Genomic DNA, 16119 nt, shown 5'->3' with positions numbered 1-16119 from the left:
AGACTTCTCCAAGGATCAGCTAGAGCCGCCAACCCAGCTTCACAGGCAGTGGGACCCAGCAAGGCTGTATGGAGACTGGCCACCAGGGGGCAGCCCCACACAGCAAACCTGAGCCTTCAGAGCAGGGGGAAGGCAGGTTTTCACTTTTTCTTCCAGGTCTCATTTTCTCGGATTAGGGAGGGAACGAAGAGGAAGTAAGTCCAGGTTAGTGGTCGATGAGAGTCCAAGAGGGCATGAGTCCTGGAGGATGATGTAATGGGCTGCGGCAGCACGTTAGTGTGGGACAGGTAATGAAAGGACCAGTGCCACTCAGGTGTTGAAGTATTTTAAAACAAATTTATTTACACAGTAACATGATGCCACTGAGAACACAGTACCACAGAAAACCAAAGGGCAGTGCCACCTGGTGACAGAGGGGACCTCTCATTGGTAGATTTATACAACTCTAGGATATTTGAGTAGAAAGATGAGGTCTCCGGAAAAAGCAACAGAAACTGCGTTTTCCAACAAAAAGTGTGGGCAGAGCCATGGGGAAGTGAAGAGATTGGAATGAGGGCTTCATGATTCAACTTGCCGAGAAGAACGACATCAGCTTCTGTCTTGACCTAGCACGCAACTGCCCTGCACATCAACAGGAGGGCCCAGCCTGGCATGTCCACACAAGGTCAAGAAGGAATGACCAAGCAGTACTCGCAGCACATTATTAAAGCAGGGTGGGATAGTGTTCAAATATGCTGCCCTAAAGCCTAAGGCTGGTTACTATGGGCACAGACAAAAAAAGATTTTCCACATACTCTGAGGGCAAAGTGAGTTTTCCATAATACAGTAATATTCGTAACAAAATATATGACTCTACTTCTGCTAGGTTAAAAAATCCCCAACCTCTTTTGAGTCCCTGAAACTTTCCTGATTTAAGGAGCTGTGGGGTGGAGGGAAGCTTGAAGTGGGTGTTCGAGGCAGGCCCTGTGGCCTGCCTCGCGGGGGGTGTCCTGCAGCAGCTGAGCATAACTGCTCTGATTTCACACCGTGGCCAAGAGGGCGTGTTGAGCAGTGGCAGAGCACCTTGTTCATTCTGCATGCTTAGAATGTGATGAGTGGTCAACACCTCTGTAGGAAGGTTTATAAAAACTATTATGATTGGTTAAGGAATTTCCCAAGAGGTCTCAAGGCATATTTATGGAAACTATCACATCTTTAAAACTTCCTCAGCCCTTGGTGTCCCACAGAGAGGATGGTTCCCAGCTGGTGCTTATGCAACAGCCATCATCATGATGGGGGGGTCAGCTCCTCCTCCTCACACACGGGAACTCATTCTGCCCAAGGCTTTCATCATCATCTTGTTCCTCTTTTTGCCCCTAATTCACAAAATGCACTTGTGTGTGTGGGGGGGGATACTTCTCTGAGGATGAATTATTTTATCAGCCAAACACCCTGACACGGAATGTGACTCCTCCACAGCACCTGCCGTAGCCCAGTCTTACCCGTTGGGAGTGTCGGGACAGGCAGGTGCAAGCCTTCTTTGGCATTGCCTGTCTGGGCTCCCGCACTGTAGCTCTTTTGCTCCCCTTACGAAATCACTTTTGGTCTATGGAACCCCCGCGTCTGGCGCTGCTGCAGCACAGAGCGCTAGACCTCAGTGCACACCAGGGGGAGTACCACTTTGGGCCTCTGAGAATAGGATGCCTGCTTCGTGGGCAGCCATCCTGATCCCTTGTCAGACTGGGCCAGAACCTTCAGTCCTCATCACTAGCGAGGGGTTGGCCCAGAGTCAAGTTCCTCTCTCCTGCTCCAGGTATGGTCACACTCGACTTACCCATCTAGAATTATTTGGAATGTAGTAGTATCACAAGTCTATCACGATTTCTAGGACTACCCTGTGTTTTTCAGATCACTGCTGGTAAAATCTAGGGGAATCCTTGTTGCAGGTTACCAGCAAAACCAAGTCAGGTTACTTCCCAGCACCAAAGTATTCTTCACAGAACTTTGGGAAGTTGAGTGCAGTCCTTCTGTGCCCTACTATTTAGTAGGTCCCAAAGGTCTTTCATGAGAATTTTGTAATGCTAGAAACTTTGCAATGCAATCTTAGGTAGCTTTATTCCCATGAATATGGCGAAGACTTCCAGAGGTTTAAATCTCCTAACTCAGGGTTTTTCATGTTCACAATCTGACTGAGTTGGGAAGAAAAACTGATCCCCACTTAAATCCAACAATTGAAAAGCTACTCTGACTTAAAATCCTGACAAATTCATTTTACTTTTAGCACCCCCACATCCACAGTGTGGGCATCTGTGCTGCTCTGCCTCACCCTGTTCAGCTTCGGGGCAAACTTGAAACCCACTGCTACACTCCTGGCTTCCAACTCTAACCCAGCAGGGGGCTGGTGGGCCTCACTAGTGACTATTTCATGCTGATTCCACAGGCTGCACTGCTCCTCTTCCCCTTGCTGTCATTCTTCATGAACTAGTGCCCAGGCATACGCTCCACTGTACAAAGACTGCAGGGGCTCTTCCCACTCACGTGGGGGACCTCCCGTCTGCTGGTACTCTGTGGGACACTGGTCCTTCTCTCGCCTGCCCAGGCCACTGCCCATCAAGCACTCTGCTCTACACTTAGTCTGGCCTCAGCTCCACCCTAGTCCTGTCAGAGATTGTTCTCGCTCATGTGGCTTACGAAAAAGGTTCAATAGTGGCTTAACTGTTCAAACTCTCAAAATATATGAAAGAAACTATGGTATAAACTTCCAATAGAAAAGAAAAAAAAAATTCCAACCAACATTGAAGACATTAACTTAAAGTTGCTTGAGAAAAGTTAAAGTGCTACACTAGTCACAGTCCATATATAAATATGCCTGTCTGTGTCTGAGATAGGGCTTCTTTGCAATTGATGAATTCAAAGTTCCGACTATAATTAAAATAGAAATGCAAAAATATATACATTTGAGATATTAGATGGACTAAATTTCATTATTTTGAAAACATATTCTGAGGCCTGAATGGTGAGTACTTCTGACCCAGACTTGAGTTATTTCCTCTATTTGGCTCTCACCCAGAATGACACCTTCCCTCTTTCCCTCATACTCATCAGCTATTCCTCAGAGAGATGTCAATGTTGGCATTTATCTTTTGCTCTTAACAAATCTGAATACAGAAATATTACTAAACATATCTTATATTTCAGCGTGCTTGGTTTACTAGTGCTATAATATAATGGTGGTGAGGGGAGCCCATGCTTACAGTACAACACAGTTAAAGTGAAGGAGAATGGATCCAAGTCAAACCAGGAAAAAAAAAAGGAAGAAAGAAAGAGAGAGAGAGAGAATATCTAGAGAACAAATAAAGGAACCAGGAAACTTTCTTCATTAAATAGGAGACTCACTAAATAGTCAACATTCACATGGACACAGGCAAGGCAGCAGAAGGCACAGGGAAAGTGCCTCAGTATGGAGCCATCAGGGAACAGGCTGGGGGAGAAGTGAGGCTGATGGAATCCGCTGTCCATGCGCTGCTGCTTCAGTGTACAGTCAGGCAAGGAGTTATGTGCACGTGGGCTCTGCTGGGTGAACCAGACCCGTCTGTCAGATAGGGCACGTGCCTGCCACAGGACACTGAGAAAGGGGGATTGCTGGCCTGCAGTGGCACACCCACTCTGGGGCCACTCCTAGGGCAGCATCCTGCACTGTGGTAGTGGAGGCAGGACTCTGGGCCACCCAGCTTTCTCCTCTGAGAGAACTGCTGGCCAGGGCAGGGACAGCCTCCAACTGGAGCCTCACATGTGCCATTCTCTTTAAAAAAGGAGCAAAATAAAATACATTCTTTTCTGTTCTTGATCCTCTTTGATATAGGCGAATCACATGAAAGGCTATTAAAAATTTTAAAAACTAGCAAATTTCCAAAGGCCACTAATGTGCTATCTAAATAATACCTCACGGCCAGTCCTGACTTTAAGAAACCCTACGCTGGTGGAGGGGTCCCAAGGGCTCCCACACTGACCAGCTGCACAGAACATGTTCATCAACCCTGCCACAGCTTGCTCCCCCAGAAGCCTGGCCTCTCTCACCTACCAGCACACATGTGCACACGCACAGCCACACGTACTTGGACAAACTGTCCACATGACTTTTGGGTTTACAAGAATGAAGTAAACAGATACTCACAGTTTGAATAAAACAAGCAGGTGAACACACACACACACTTAACACATCCCATGGAAGGAACACTTGTCTCAGCACAAACATGTGCCAGGGAGGAAGGCGAGACTTATATAGATCTTGCTTCAGGTGAAATGACAACATAAACACTGCAGTGCACAGCTAAAAAGTACACACAAACATTGCACATAGATCCATAGGGAAGAGGCACAGACCCCATGGATGGTGAACAGCTTTCAGCTACTCACCCCAGTAATCAAACTCCCTATGAGCTGTCCTCCCAGGCCTTCCAGACTCCTGGGGGCAATATGCCAGGGCAGCTGGGCATAGTCTCTCCAGAGAAGGCTGGTGCCCTGAGGAGAAGGTTAGCAGTCTTCTCTGTGGCCTTCTCCCCTCCTCCTGCCTCTGGCCATTCTAACAGCCACACATGCCCTCTCAGGAGGTTTTGGAGCTCGAACAGCAGCAGTCTCATTCAAGGCAGCTGTCTACAGCGTGAGCTGCTGACAGCAGGAAGCTGGCCAATGTGTGCTCCAGGGAAACCATGACCTGGGCACCACCACCACTGGCTGCCCCTCAACAGTGGTCAGAGATGGAATTTTAACCTCTGCTCCCCAATGGCCCCTAGAGACAGAGCTGCACATGCAGGACAAGCACCTCCTCCTGTGCTACTTGCTGAGGCCTGGGCGACCCCACAGGGGTCAGCTTGGCAACAGGCACAGGGGCCAGTAAACCAAAGGTCATGGCAGGGAACAGGGTAGAGTGAAAAAGAGCTGGGCACGGCAGCAGAGGGAGGATGCCAGGGCCACCTTCACACAGTGCACCACACATGGATGCAGAAATGAAAATAGTGCCGTAACCAAGGGATGGGTCTCTCTTTGTTCTTTGCTGTCTGCTGGGACAGAGAACACAGTCTCAGGAACCAAAGCAGGTGATACAAAGAATGGCAGTTTGGCCGGTGACAGAGGAAGAATGTCTGTCGTAAGAGCTCAGTGGATGATGGTAAGAACTGGTTAAATCTATCTATTGCTACTGAGAATAAATACTTGGTATGAAAAAGACAGGCGAAATTCAGGATTATGGAGGAACTGGACATAACTCACGTAGTTCATACCAAAGGAGCCGTCTCTTCAAAAATGTTCATTTTCACTTTTTACCTGCATTTGTGGACAAGTTGGGTGAAAGCTGTTCCAACAGAAGGCAGCTGAGCGTCCGTATAGTTGGACTTCTGTGACATTTAAGACAGACTCAGCTCCCTGTTGAGGTGGAGAGGCTTGTTTGTTTGTGGACAGGGCGGCTAGCTTGTCTCTTCTCTCCTGAGTCCTGGGTGAGCATGAGGACGGGAAGGGCGTGGGTGGCTGGAAGGATGTGAAGACGGAAAAAGCATCAGCTAGGACACATTAACGGTGCTGCAGGATTTTCACAATATGACCCAGGGAGTCTGGGGTGGTGAAGGCCAAGTACTGAGCACAGAGCCAGTCCTCAAGGCTGACTCCGCCCTCCCTGTCCAGAGACTTCTCTGCAAACTTGATCATCAGCAATGTCCGCTTGATGTCCAGCCAGTTCTGGAGCAGGGTGCTCCTCTGGCCTGGGCCGGGGGCGGTGACGAAAGTCTGGAAGAGATCTTCCCGGGGGCCCCAGAGCAGGCACTGAAGGACACCTTTGGCATCTGAGATGAGGATCCGCTCAGAAGGGTTGGGGTTCAGGAGGCAGCTGGCCAGCTGCTGGAGGCCCCAGGAGTAGGGTGAGCGGAGGGGGATTCGGGGCAGGTCGGCGTGTGTGTACTCCTTCTCCTTCAGCTCCGGGCTCTCGTCAAAGGGGTTAGGAAGGTGCAGCATCTCGTAGATGAGGATGCCCGTCTGGAACTCGTCACACTTCTTGTACTGGGTGGCCGTGATGATCTCTGGGGCAAGACGGGACTGGTCCCGGAGGATCTCAGGGTCCACAATGTGGCTCTTCTGCTTGGCCTGAGAGAAGTTGCTTACGATGAGCCTCGTGAGATAAGATGAGGTGGGACAGGGCTCCGTAGGCCTCAGGCCCTGGGCGCCTCCGGGCTGGCAGTGCACAAGCAGCAGGTTCTCCAGACGCAGGTCACAGTGAGTGACGTGGTAAGGTTTGAGGTGCTCGAGGCCGGAGCACAGCTGCAGGAGCAGCAGGCACACCTGCCTCTCATACACATCTGGGCTGGTCCCATGCTGCACCACAGAGTCCTGCACAAAGTCTGCCACAGTGAGACAGGGCACCTCCCTGGTGATAACCACAACGTGACTTCTCTGCTTCCTGCTGACGACCCCCAGGCCTTCTTTCTGAGAAGACTCTGTCTCTGAGCAGGCCTCCAGGCTTTTCCTATCCACTTCTCCTTTCAATTCTTCTTCTTCTTCTTCTTCTTCTTCTTCTTCTTCTTCTTCTTCTTCTTCTTCTTGCATTTCATCCTCTTCCTCTTCAGGGGCATCAGGACCCTCCCAGGGAAGTAGACGCCTGGGGACTTCCGCAAGGAAGTGACCGCAGTCCTGCTGGATGTTAAAATGGATAGCCAGACTCTGCCGGACAGCCAAGCTGTGATAATACTGCTGAGATTCCTTAGCTTTGCTCTTACAGATCTGAAGGAAGAAAACAAATACCATGATTTAAAATACATACACAATCATAGCCAGGCTTGTGATGTGTAAAGGAGAATTAATAGGAAGGTGACTGGTTAGGAAGGACAAATGTTATAATGAGGTCTTCAGAAAGGGTCCTGGTGGTCCTGTACACAGAAATAATGGAGTAACCACTTCCCAAGGCTGTCTACATGCTTAGTGCTTCATGTGGACTACCTCTAGTCCCTGCACCAACCGAAGTAGGCTGAATATCTTAAGAAATGAAAATAAATAAATAAATAAATAAATAAGGCAGCCAGGGCTACCAGCTTGTGAACCTAAGTCTAACATCAAAGCTCACTCTTTCTATTAGACCTTGCACCTCATCTAGAAAACAGAACAACAAAAAACAATTCTGCATGTATTTTTGGTTTGAGGCCAAAATTTACACAGTAGCTCAATAAATGACTCACGAAGTACAAGATACCTTGACTATCACTGGAGGGTAAACATGGATGTCATGGGATGGCTACCGCTTGGCAAAGCAGACACAAGTCTGAGGGAATCGGTGGTCGAAGCCAGTCAGAGCATGACAGCCATTTCCCTTTTTTTTTATGACAGAGAGAGAGAGAGAGAGAGACAGAGAGAAGGACAGAAGATAGTGACAGACAGGAAGGGAGAGAGATGAGAAGCATCAACTCATAGGTTGTGGCACTTTAGTTGTTCATTGATTACTTTCTCATATGTGCCTTGACCAGAGGGCTCCAGCTGAGCCAGTGACCTAGGGCTTCAAGTCAGCAACCTTTGGGCTCAAGCCAACGACCATGGGGTCATGACTATGTTCCCATGCTCAAGCCAGCGACCCCCTGCTCAAGCCAGAGACTTTGGGCTTTCGGACCTGGTCCTCTGTGTCCCAGTCCAATGCTCTATCTACTGCGCCACCACCTGGTCAGGCAAGACCACCATTTCAACGGCAAGGTTCTAAGTTTCATGCTTTCTTTTAACAGGCCTCATAGAAGGCCCAATATTCAGGCAATAGGTCCTTTTGAAAGTGGTTATAAATCAAGGAAGCTTTTTGTTCAAAAACATTCACCAAGAGTTCCACACACTATATCAACTACTGTATTTCTAGTCATAAAGGGTGAAGAGAACAAAAAATAATATCACCCCTAAATGGATTCCCCTCATGGTATGAGACGGAGAAGCAGAGCATGGACAGCTTGGTCTGTGGCGTTAGATGGGTCATGATGGCTTGGTCAGGGCCGCCCCTCTGCACTGCACGTCTCCTGAGGAGCACACTCCCCACCCCCTCAGGGCCCAGAGCCTGCATCAAGATGCACAGCCCCCAGGGACAGTTGGTCTGCTGTGTTTACTGTGCTACTTCAGAAAAGAAGCAAACTTTAAAAAATAATTTCTAGTCATTTTAATTTAAAAAGAAAAAGGTATAAGTTCTTAGGTGGGTCCCCAGTTCTGAGAGGCAGCATCTCTAATTTCTATTCAAACAGACGTTAAGGAAGGAGAAATGACCAAAGGGGGAGGACTGGGGGGAGGAGCACGCTGTCACTTACTGCATTCACACGCTGACTAGTCAGAGACCTGGCCACTGCCTCGCAAATCCCTTTCTCTTTCTGAAAACGAATTTCTTTGAGTCTTCTACTGTCTACCTAATCAGTTTGAGGGCATAATAGTCATTTATTTTCTTTTATTTTTTATTTATTTATTTTTTTTCTGAAGCTGGAAACGGGGAGAGACAGACAGACTCCTGCATGCGCCCGACGGGGATCCACCCGGCACGCCCACCAGGGGGCTATGCTCTGCCCACCAGGGGGCAATGCTCTGCCCCTCCGGGGCATCGCTCTGTTGCGACCAGAGCCACTCTAGCGCCTGGGGCAGAGGTGAAGGAGCCATCCCCAGCGCCTGGGCCATCTTTGCTCCAATGGAGCCTCGGCTAGGGGAGGGGAAGAGAGAGACAGAGAGGAAGGAGAGGGGGAGGGGTGGAGAAGCAGATGGGCGCTTCTCCTGTGTGCCCTGGTCGGGAATCGAACCCGGGACTTCTGCACGCCAGGCCGACGCTCTACCACTGAGCCAACCGGCCAGGGCCTATTTTATTTTTTTTTAAGTGAGAGGAGGAGAGATAGTGAGACAGACTCCTGCACACACCTCGGGATCCACCTGGCAACCCCGTCTGGGGCTGATGCTTGAACCAATCAAACCACTGCCTGTGGGAATGGAAGAGGAAGAGAAGGAAGGGAAGAAAAGTCGCTTCTCCTGTGTGCTCTGATTGGGGATCGAACCCAGGACTTCCACAAGCCAGGCTGATGCTCTATCCACTGACCTAACCAACCAGGGCCAGCATTTCTTCTTTAAATAAACTCTGGTCTTGAAACCGATATCCCCAGGCTGAATTCAAGTTCAAACATATATTTTGCAGAAAACTATCTTTAGAAAGCTCTGCGAGTCTCAGTACACACAGTGTAACATGTAACCCTGTGTGCTCATCAGTCATAGCACAGATCCTTTCTATACTGTGCTAACACTCTTTCATGTTTACGTGTCACCAGGCACATATTTAAAAACCCTATGTTAGTCATCCTTTACTCGTGTGGAGCTGGATCTCACTGTAATAACTTGCTCAATATCACACTGCCTGCTCTATTCCTCAGGCTTTGAAAAGTCAATCAGATACCACTGAGCCTGGCTAAGTGAGACTCTGTAGTTAACGCTAGCTGTCACATATGGAACAGACACTCACCATGGACTTAGGAGGCCTGGGACTCAGCTCTCCCCAGGCTGTGTTGTCTCCCTGGGTCCCTGACAAAGTAGACAAGACTGAGAACACAGAAACCTACGTTACAGGGCACAGCAAGGACTTGTGAGATCAAATATGGAGCACACACTGGTAAATCTCAAAGTGTACATATGTGACATTGATGACACTGGCAAACAGAGAGCAATACAGAAAAGCATGTATATCCTCCCAGTCCTGAGTCATGTGCCCAGCAATACGGCTCCCTGACAGGTCTGGTGGACAGCAGCTAGAGTGCAGCTCTGCCATGCCAGGGCCCTCCCTGACACACACACTCAGGCCAGCTGTGTGTTCTGGTCCAGGACGGGCCAACCTAAGGCTTAGATGAAACCTTTTGGCCAATCTGTGGTTTTCACTACATCAAATTGCATTGAAAAAAAGAACAACTTGCCACCTCTGGTTTGGCATTTAGACACAAAAAACATTTTATTTTTTTGTTTTTACAGAGACAGAGAGAGAGTCAGAGAGAAGAACAGATAGGGACAGACAGGAATGGAGAGAGATGAGAAGCATCAATCATTAGTTTTTCATTGCGACACCTCAGTTGTTCATTGACTGCTTTCTCATATGTGCCTTGACCATGGGCCTTCAGCAGACCAAGTAACCCCTTGCTCGAGCCAGCGACCTTGGGTCCAAGCTGGTGAACTTTTACTCAAACCAGATGAGCCTGTGCTCAAGCTGGCGACCTCGGGGTCTCGAACCTGGGTCTTCCGCGTTCCAGTCCGAAGCTCTATCCACTGCACCACTGCCTGGTCAGGCGAAACAAAAGACATTTTAATTGTGATTATTATTCTATTGTATCTGAATGCACACAACTTTTTGTAAGACTCCCCAGAGCTTTGTGAGTGGACACGACAAGAACTGACATTTAGCAGCATCACAGATCAGCTTGAGATAAAAGCTTGAAGTTACTTATGAAGAAGAGGTGATCAACCGCTCAGCCCTTTTGGACGCTCTGAAGGAAGAGGGTTTCTCGGCAGCCAGCCAGAGGGGACGGCATTTACTCAGCTCCCCTCTTACAATGTGGAGGAAGGCTGGAGTACACAGTCACTCTGCTTCTAGGGGCGAAGGGAAAAGGACGAGGACTGGATATGACAGGGGATGCGGCACGCTCGGGCTCTAGGTGGCTCACAACCATGCAGTTACAAGCAAAGCACAGACCAACAGAGATTTCTTCGATAGGGTTTCTCATATGATATGGACCTCACACATCTTTATTGTGAAGTTGGCAATGACAGTAATTTAGGTAAGAGTATTGCATTTTTCTATGAACCACATAGCCATTTTTCAAATATTAACAACTTGACTCTAATTTAAAAAACAAAAAATCTAATTAACTTGACTTCAAATTTCTAGTTCCAAAGGTTATTTCAGAACACAAGCTGCTTTCTCCAGAACCAATGAACAAGGTCCTCCCTCTATCCCTCACCCAGGGTTTCTCCCCCACAGGGGACAGGATGGCTTAGCTTCCCATTTTCGTTTATATTTCTTGAAAGGAAAGCACATTCATTCCTTACAAAGAGCAGTGGTCTTGAACTGGAGGTATCTCAAGAAAGACTCCACTCTTCAAAAGGATGCTTTCCACAGGACTCCTGAGCTCCCCGCAAGTTTGAAATAGGAATACGACTGGAGCAAGAATGGTCCTGTATTCTCACACAGGATTTCCCCTTCTATAGGGACAGAAGTCATTTCACTGGTTCGGCTGTGTTTGGGAAAACCTACTTAAACCTGCCAGTATCGTCAGACTGCACTGTTCACGTATCTGAACGGGGACAGCCCATGGGGCAGGGGAGCAGACATCCAGTGTATGGCAACAAAGTAGGAAGTTGGGGAGAAAAGGGGATGTTGGGTAACATAGGATGTATACCTCTGAGTAAGCCCGTCACTGAATGGAGCGCATCACCATCCACCCTTCTCTACCTGACCCTTCCTCCCAAAGGTCTTTGAAATGCTGGTGTTTGGGGGCAGGGGTCAGTTCTCTGTCCTCATCAACTTCCTTCAGCAGGATCATGGCTTACTCATGCATGCTGTACTGGTGCTTTCCTCATCTACATCTGCAACCCTACTTGTGTCTGGGATTTAAACTCATACATACAAAATAGCGTAATTTCTCCGTGTCTGTCCCATCCCACAGACTCCTTAAACTTCTTCCCACCCAACTTCCGTTCTTCCTATACCTACTCCCTCAGTGAATGAAGCTGTTATCTTTCCAACATCTGCGTGGGAAACCAAGTTGACTCTGGGGTTCTCCATCTGTATGCCCTACCTACATCCAAATAATTACCGATCTCTTAATTTTCTTCCCAAATAACATCCAAATTATCCTCTTCCTCCATCTTTGTTGCTACCACCAGCACCTCCCTAGACCACTACAAATATTCCCAGGTGGTCTCCTGCCTCTCATGTGGCTCCTTTCAGTAACCTTTCACATGGCCACCAGAGCCCCCTTTCCAAAAACAGGAGGCTGCTTACCTATTGAAACTTCCCAGTCGCCTGGCCATCACCTACATAGCATAAATCCCAACCAGGCTGCCCTTCCCAGTCTTACGTGTCACCTCCCTTCCATGTTTCCCATTCACCAGTCCCCTGCCCACTGCTCCCTACTTATTCTCGCATGTGTCATGTCTGCTAGAGAGAAAGTGCTGCATACCCTAAATGACCCTTCTGTGTCTCTTCTGTATCTGGCACATGTCTGTTATTGAAAGGCTACTTTCCGTTGCCTTCACAGATGTTTGTATCTTTAGGGCCGAGTGCAGAGCAGGTGCACGGTGTATGCCAGCTGTATCCACACGGCTACTGAGGAAGACTCCGTACTCTACTGCAGCCACATGAAATACCCATTCTGAGTGCAGGATTCAAGAATGGCTCTTACAAAACTGATGGGGTTGGACAGTTGATGGGGAGGGAACAATGGCCAACAAATCTTAGTAGTACACACTCATGACATGATCACATGAATGAGCGACATGTGAATAGGGTGGTCTGTGTGCTGAGTCCAGTCTGTTCAGGGTTTTGCTGCATTAAACTACATAAGACAAAGTGCTCTTCACCGTTCCATTCAATTTTCTTTTTTCCCCAAAGAAAGCAATAATTGTGAAATACAGAATTCTTCATAAATACATTCCATGAGCTTTTATTTTTCCACAGGGGCCCCACCAGCCTAGTGAGCCTCTTGCCTGCTTCCACTTACCAGTGGGGAATCCTGTTTGCACCTCCCCTGTACCGACAGCACTCACGAGCCCTGAGAAGGCACTGTGCCAGGACCCATACTGTATCAGTGCTGTCCTGGCACATGACACAGAAGCTCAGCTGCAAATGGGAGTGAGTACAGAATGGAGAGCTGTGAACCCCACACTGAATCCAGTACTAGGTGCCCCTCACTCTAAGACTGAAGCTGATCTCTGCTTGACCTCGATTTCCTGACCTGCTTGCGTGGGGTGCTGCTTTCCTCACTGCAAGAGAGCTAGGATCTACATACCCTCAACATGGTTACAAAATGGGTGAGGTGTTTAACGTAAATGCTGCCTGGCCTAATGAACTCAGCTTCAATGCTGTACTCCATGCTGCAGGAAGCTGCTATGAGACCTGTCAGGTAGGCCAGGTAGTTTATATATTGAATTGATGCAAAAGTGTTCACATGCCCAAGAAATCTATTTTGGAGTCTAAAAGAGAAACTCAAGAATGCAGTTGTGTAAGATTTACTTGTGACTTGTCCTCAACTCCTTCCACGGCCCTCACGAGCCCTGAGAGGGCACTGTGCCAGGACCCATACTGTATCAGTGCCACTCAGCATGTGGATCAAAAAAGTCACATGTCCCTGAGCAGTAGTTCAGGCTAAGGCGATCACACCCAGGGCATCACCAGAGAGAAAATGAGGCACAGAGCATTTCAGTGCTCAGATCCCAGGTTAGGAATGAACTTGAATCCTGATGTCTAATCCCCAACTATGTCCTCTCACCTCATTAGTAACAGTGATGGCTTCCTCTCCTGACTAGACAATTTTTGATTCCAGGTTTTCAAGAGTACCCCAAACCTCTCCTTTCTAACACCAGTTGAGACTCTGTGGCACTTCTGTGGGCACCGAGCCCAGGATGATGTGGACACTGACCAAGGATGGCTACGGCATATCTGTGTTGAATCACGAACATGGAAGTGGTTTCCCCACTATATATTGTTTCCTTGCCACTAAGCCAGTCATTGTTTGTGTCTATTGTCTGAATTATTTGTAAATTCCTACCAATCAAATTCCTGACCGCATCTGCCCTAGGCTTCGCATGCTCTGGCCTTCAGAGTAGAGACCTGCATGCACTCCCTCAGAAGAGAAGATGCCTGTACCACCTCAAGTTTGGATCCCACAGATGTGTGGCCTTTTCCTCAACTGGAAGACTCTCTGACCACAACCTCACACACTCCCAGTTTGAACAGATTATATCTAGGGGAGGACTGGGGCGCTATTTCTATTCTTGACCTCTCTTGAGAGGACCAGCCTGGCATTTTTATCCGCGCATAGGCTCCTCTCCACGTGCTGCCCTGTGGCGTGCTTCGCAAGGAGCTTATCATTCAGAGACACAATTCAGTCAATGGCATTGCCACCCTGCTGGGATGTCCTCCCTGAAATGGTAGCATGCTGCCCTCATTCCACACCCTGCCACTCACCAGAGTGGTCTAAGGCCTGCAGAGGCTCCTTTGGCCTCTGCCCCTCATCCTCCACTGCCTTGTGTCAGGGCCTCTATCATTTCCCTGGATTAGTGCACAAGCATAGTGACAGCTTCCCTGCTTCCAGTCCTTCTGGACTTTTCCACCATAGTTTCCTTCCAGAATCATTAATCTCATGTTTAGTTTCTGCTCTGTAATCCTTAGTGGCGTCTCACAAAAAATAAAGTCTAACCTCTTCAGTTCATCATTCAAAACTCCTAAATTTGGGCCCTGGCCAGTTGGCTCAGCGGTAGAGCGTCGGCCTGGCGTGCAGGAATCCTGGTTCGATTCCCGGCCAGGGCACACAGGAGAGGCGCCCATCTGCTTCTCCACCCCTTCCCCTCTCCTTCCTCTCTGTCTCTCTCTTCCCCTCCCGCAGCCGAGGCTCCATTGGAGCAAAGATGGCCCAGGCGCTGGGGATGGCTCTGTGGCCTCTGCCTCAGGTGCTAGAATGGCTCTGGATGCAACAGAGCGACACCCCAGAGGGGCAGAACATTGCCCCCTGGTGGGCATGCTGGGTGGATCCCGGTTGGGCGCATGAGGGAGTCTGTCTGACTGCCTCCCCGTTTCCAGCTTCGGAAAAATGAAAAAAACAACAACAACAAAAAAAACCCTTCTAAATTTGGTCCCAAATCTCCCATAGCCTAATCTTCCAGTTCTCTTCGTGCACTGTGTTCACCAGTGTGAAATAAACACCAGAGGCCCCAAGATGAGTGCTAACAGTGACTTCTTTCACCCATAAAATAATAAAGCTAGTACACTGAATAAAAAAATAAAGTTATGAACTAAATGGTGTCCTCTCAAAAGTTCTATGTTGAAACCCTAACCCCTAATGTGACACACTCCCTCCTCTGCCCCACATGGAGACACAGCTATCTGCAAGCCAAGAAGGGAGTCCTCTCTTCTGCCTGCAGAACCCAGAGAAAATAAGTTTCTGCTGCTTAAACATTCTAGCCTATGGTATTTGGTTACGGCGGCCCGAGCAGACCAAGATTTTGATACTAAGAAGTAGGGTGCCACTGTAACAAGTACCCAAAAATGTAGCAGTAGTTTTGGAATTAGGTAGAAGCTGAAGGTGTTCTGAGATGCATAATAGACTATTGGTAGAAATATAAACATTAAGGGGGATTCTGGAAAGATCTCAGACAGAAATAAGGAGTATGTTATTAGAAACTTGAGAAAAGGTGATCTTTCTTATAAAATGACAAAGAACTTGGATAAACTGTGTTCTAGTATCTTGTGGAAGGTATAACTTTGAGAGTGATGAAACTGGATATTTAGCTGAAAGATTTCTAAGCAAAGCATTGAAGGATGGCCAGTTTCTTCCTACCTGCTTACAGTAAAATGCAGAAGGAGGGAGAAGAATTGAAGATGGAGTTATTAAGCAAGAAGGAACCAGAACTGCCTAACCAGGCAGTGGCAAGTGGATAGAGCGTCAGACTGGGGTGTGGAGGACCCAGGTTCGAGACCCCGAGGTCACCAGCTTGAGCGCAAGGTCATTGGTTTGAGCAAGGTTTGCTGTAGCCCTCCGGACAAGGCACATATGAGAAATCAATCAATGAACAACTAAGAAGCCGCAACAAAGAATTGATGTTTCTCATCTCTTTCCTTTGTCTGTCTGTCCCTATCTGTCCCTCTCTCTGATTCTCTCTGTCTCTGCCAAAAAAAAAAAAAAAAAAAAAAGAAGGAACCAGAACTTGGAGATTTGGAAAATTCTCAGCCTGTTCATATTGCAGAAAACAAGAAAGCTCGTTTTAAAGAGTGCACTAGGTATGTGGCTGAACAACCATTTGATAAAGTGATCAGGGCTGTGACTCATGGACTCAATCAGCCATTTCAGCAGAAGTCACAGCTCAATCGGCCATTTCAGCAGAAGTCACAGATCCCATTGGTAG

At 48.1% G+C, this 16119-nt stretch overlaps 1 protein-coding gene across 9 annotated transcripts in view; it reads right to left on the bottom strand.

Moving 5' to 3' along the window:
* Positions 1 to 316: 316 nt before the first annotated feature.
* The window catches only part of PEAK1 (pseudopodium enriched atypical kinase 1), a 264660-nt gene continuing 248857 nt past the window's right edge, over positions 317 to 16119 (bottom strand). For 7 of the 9 annotated variants that reach the window (XM_066342890.1, XM_066342885.1, XM_066342886.1 and 4 more), the window contains one exon: positions 317 to 6744. In XM_066342890.1, the coding sequence (XP_066198987.1) occupies positions 5545 to 6744 (1200 nt within the window). In that variant the 3' untranslated portion in view covers positions 317 to 5544. The remainder of the gene's footprint in view (positions 6745 to 16119) is intronic. The other 2 variants (XM_066342894.1, XM_066342893.1) reach the window with 2 other exon arrangements.

The sequence above is a fragment of the Saccopteryx leptura genome, chromosome 6, assembly GCF_036850995.1.
Source record: "Saccopteryx leptura isolate mSacLep1 chromosome 6, mSacLep1_pri_phased_curated, whole genome shotgun sequence".
Classification (NCBI taxonomy): Eukaryota; Metazoa; Chordata; class Mammalia; order Chiroptera; family Emballonuridae; genus Saccopteryx; species Saccopteryx leptura.
The sequence above is the reverse complement of the archived record's forward strand: the minus strand, read 5'-3'. Positions and strand labels throughout refer to the sequence as shown.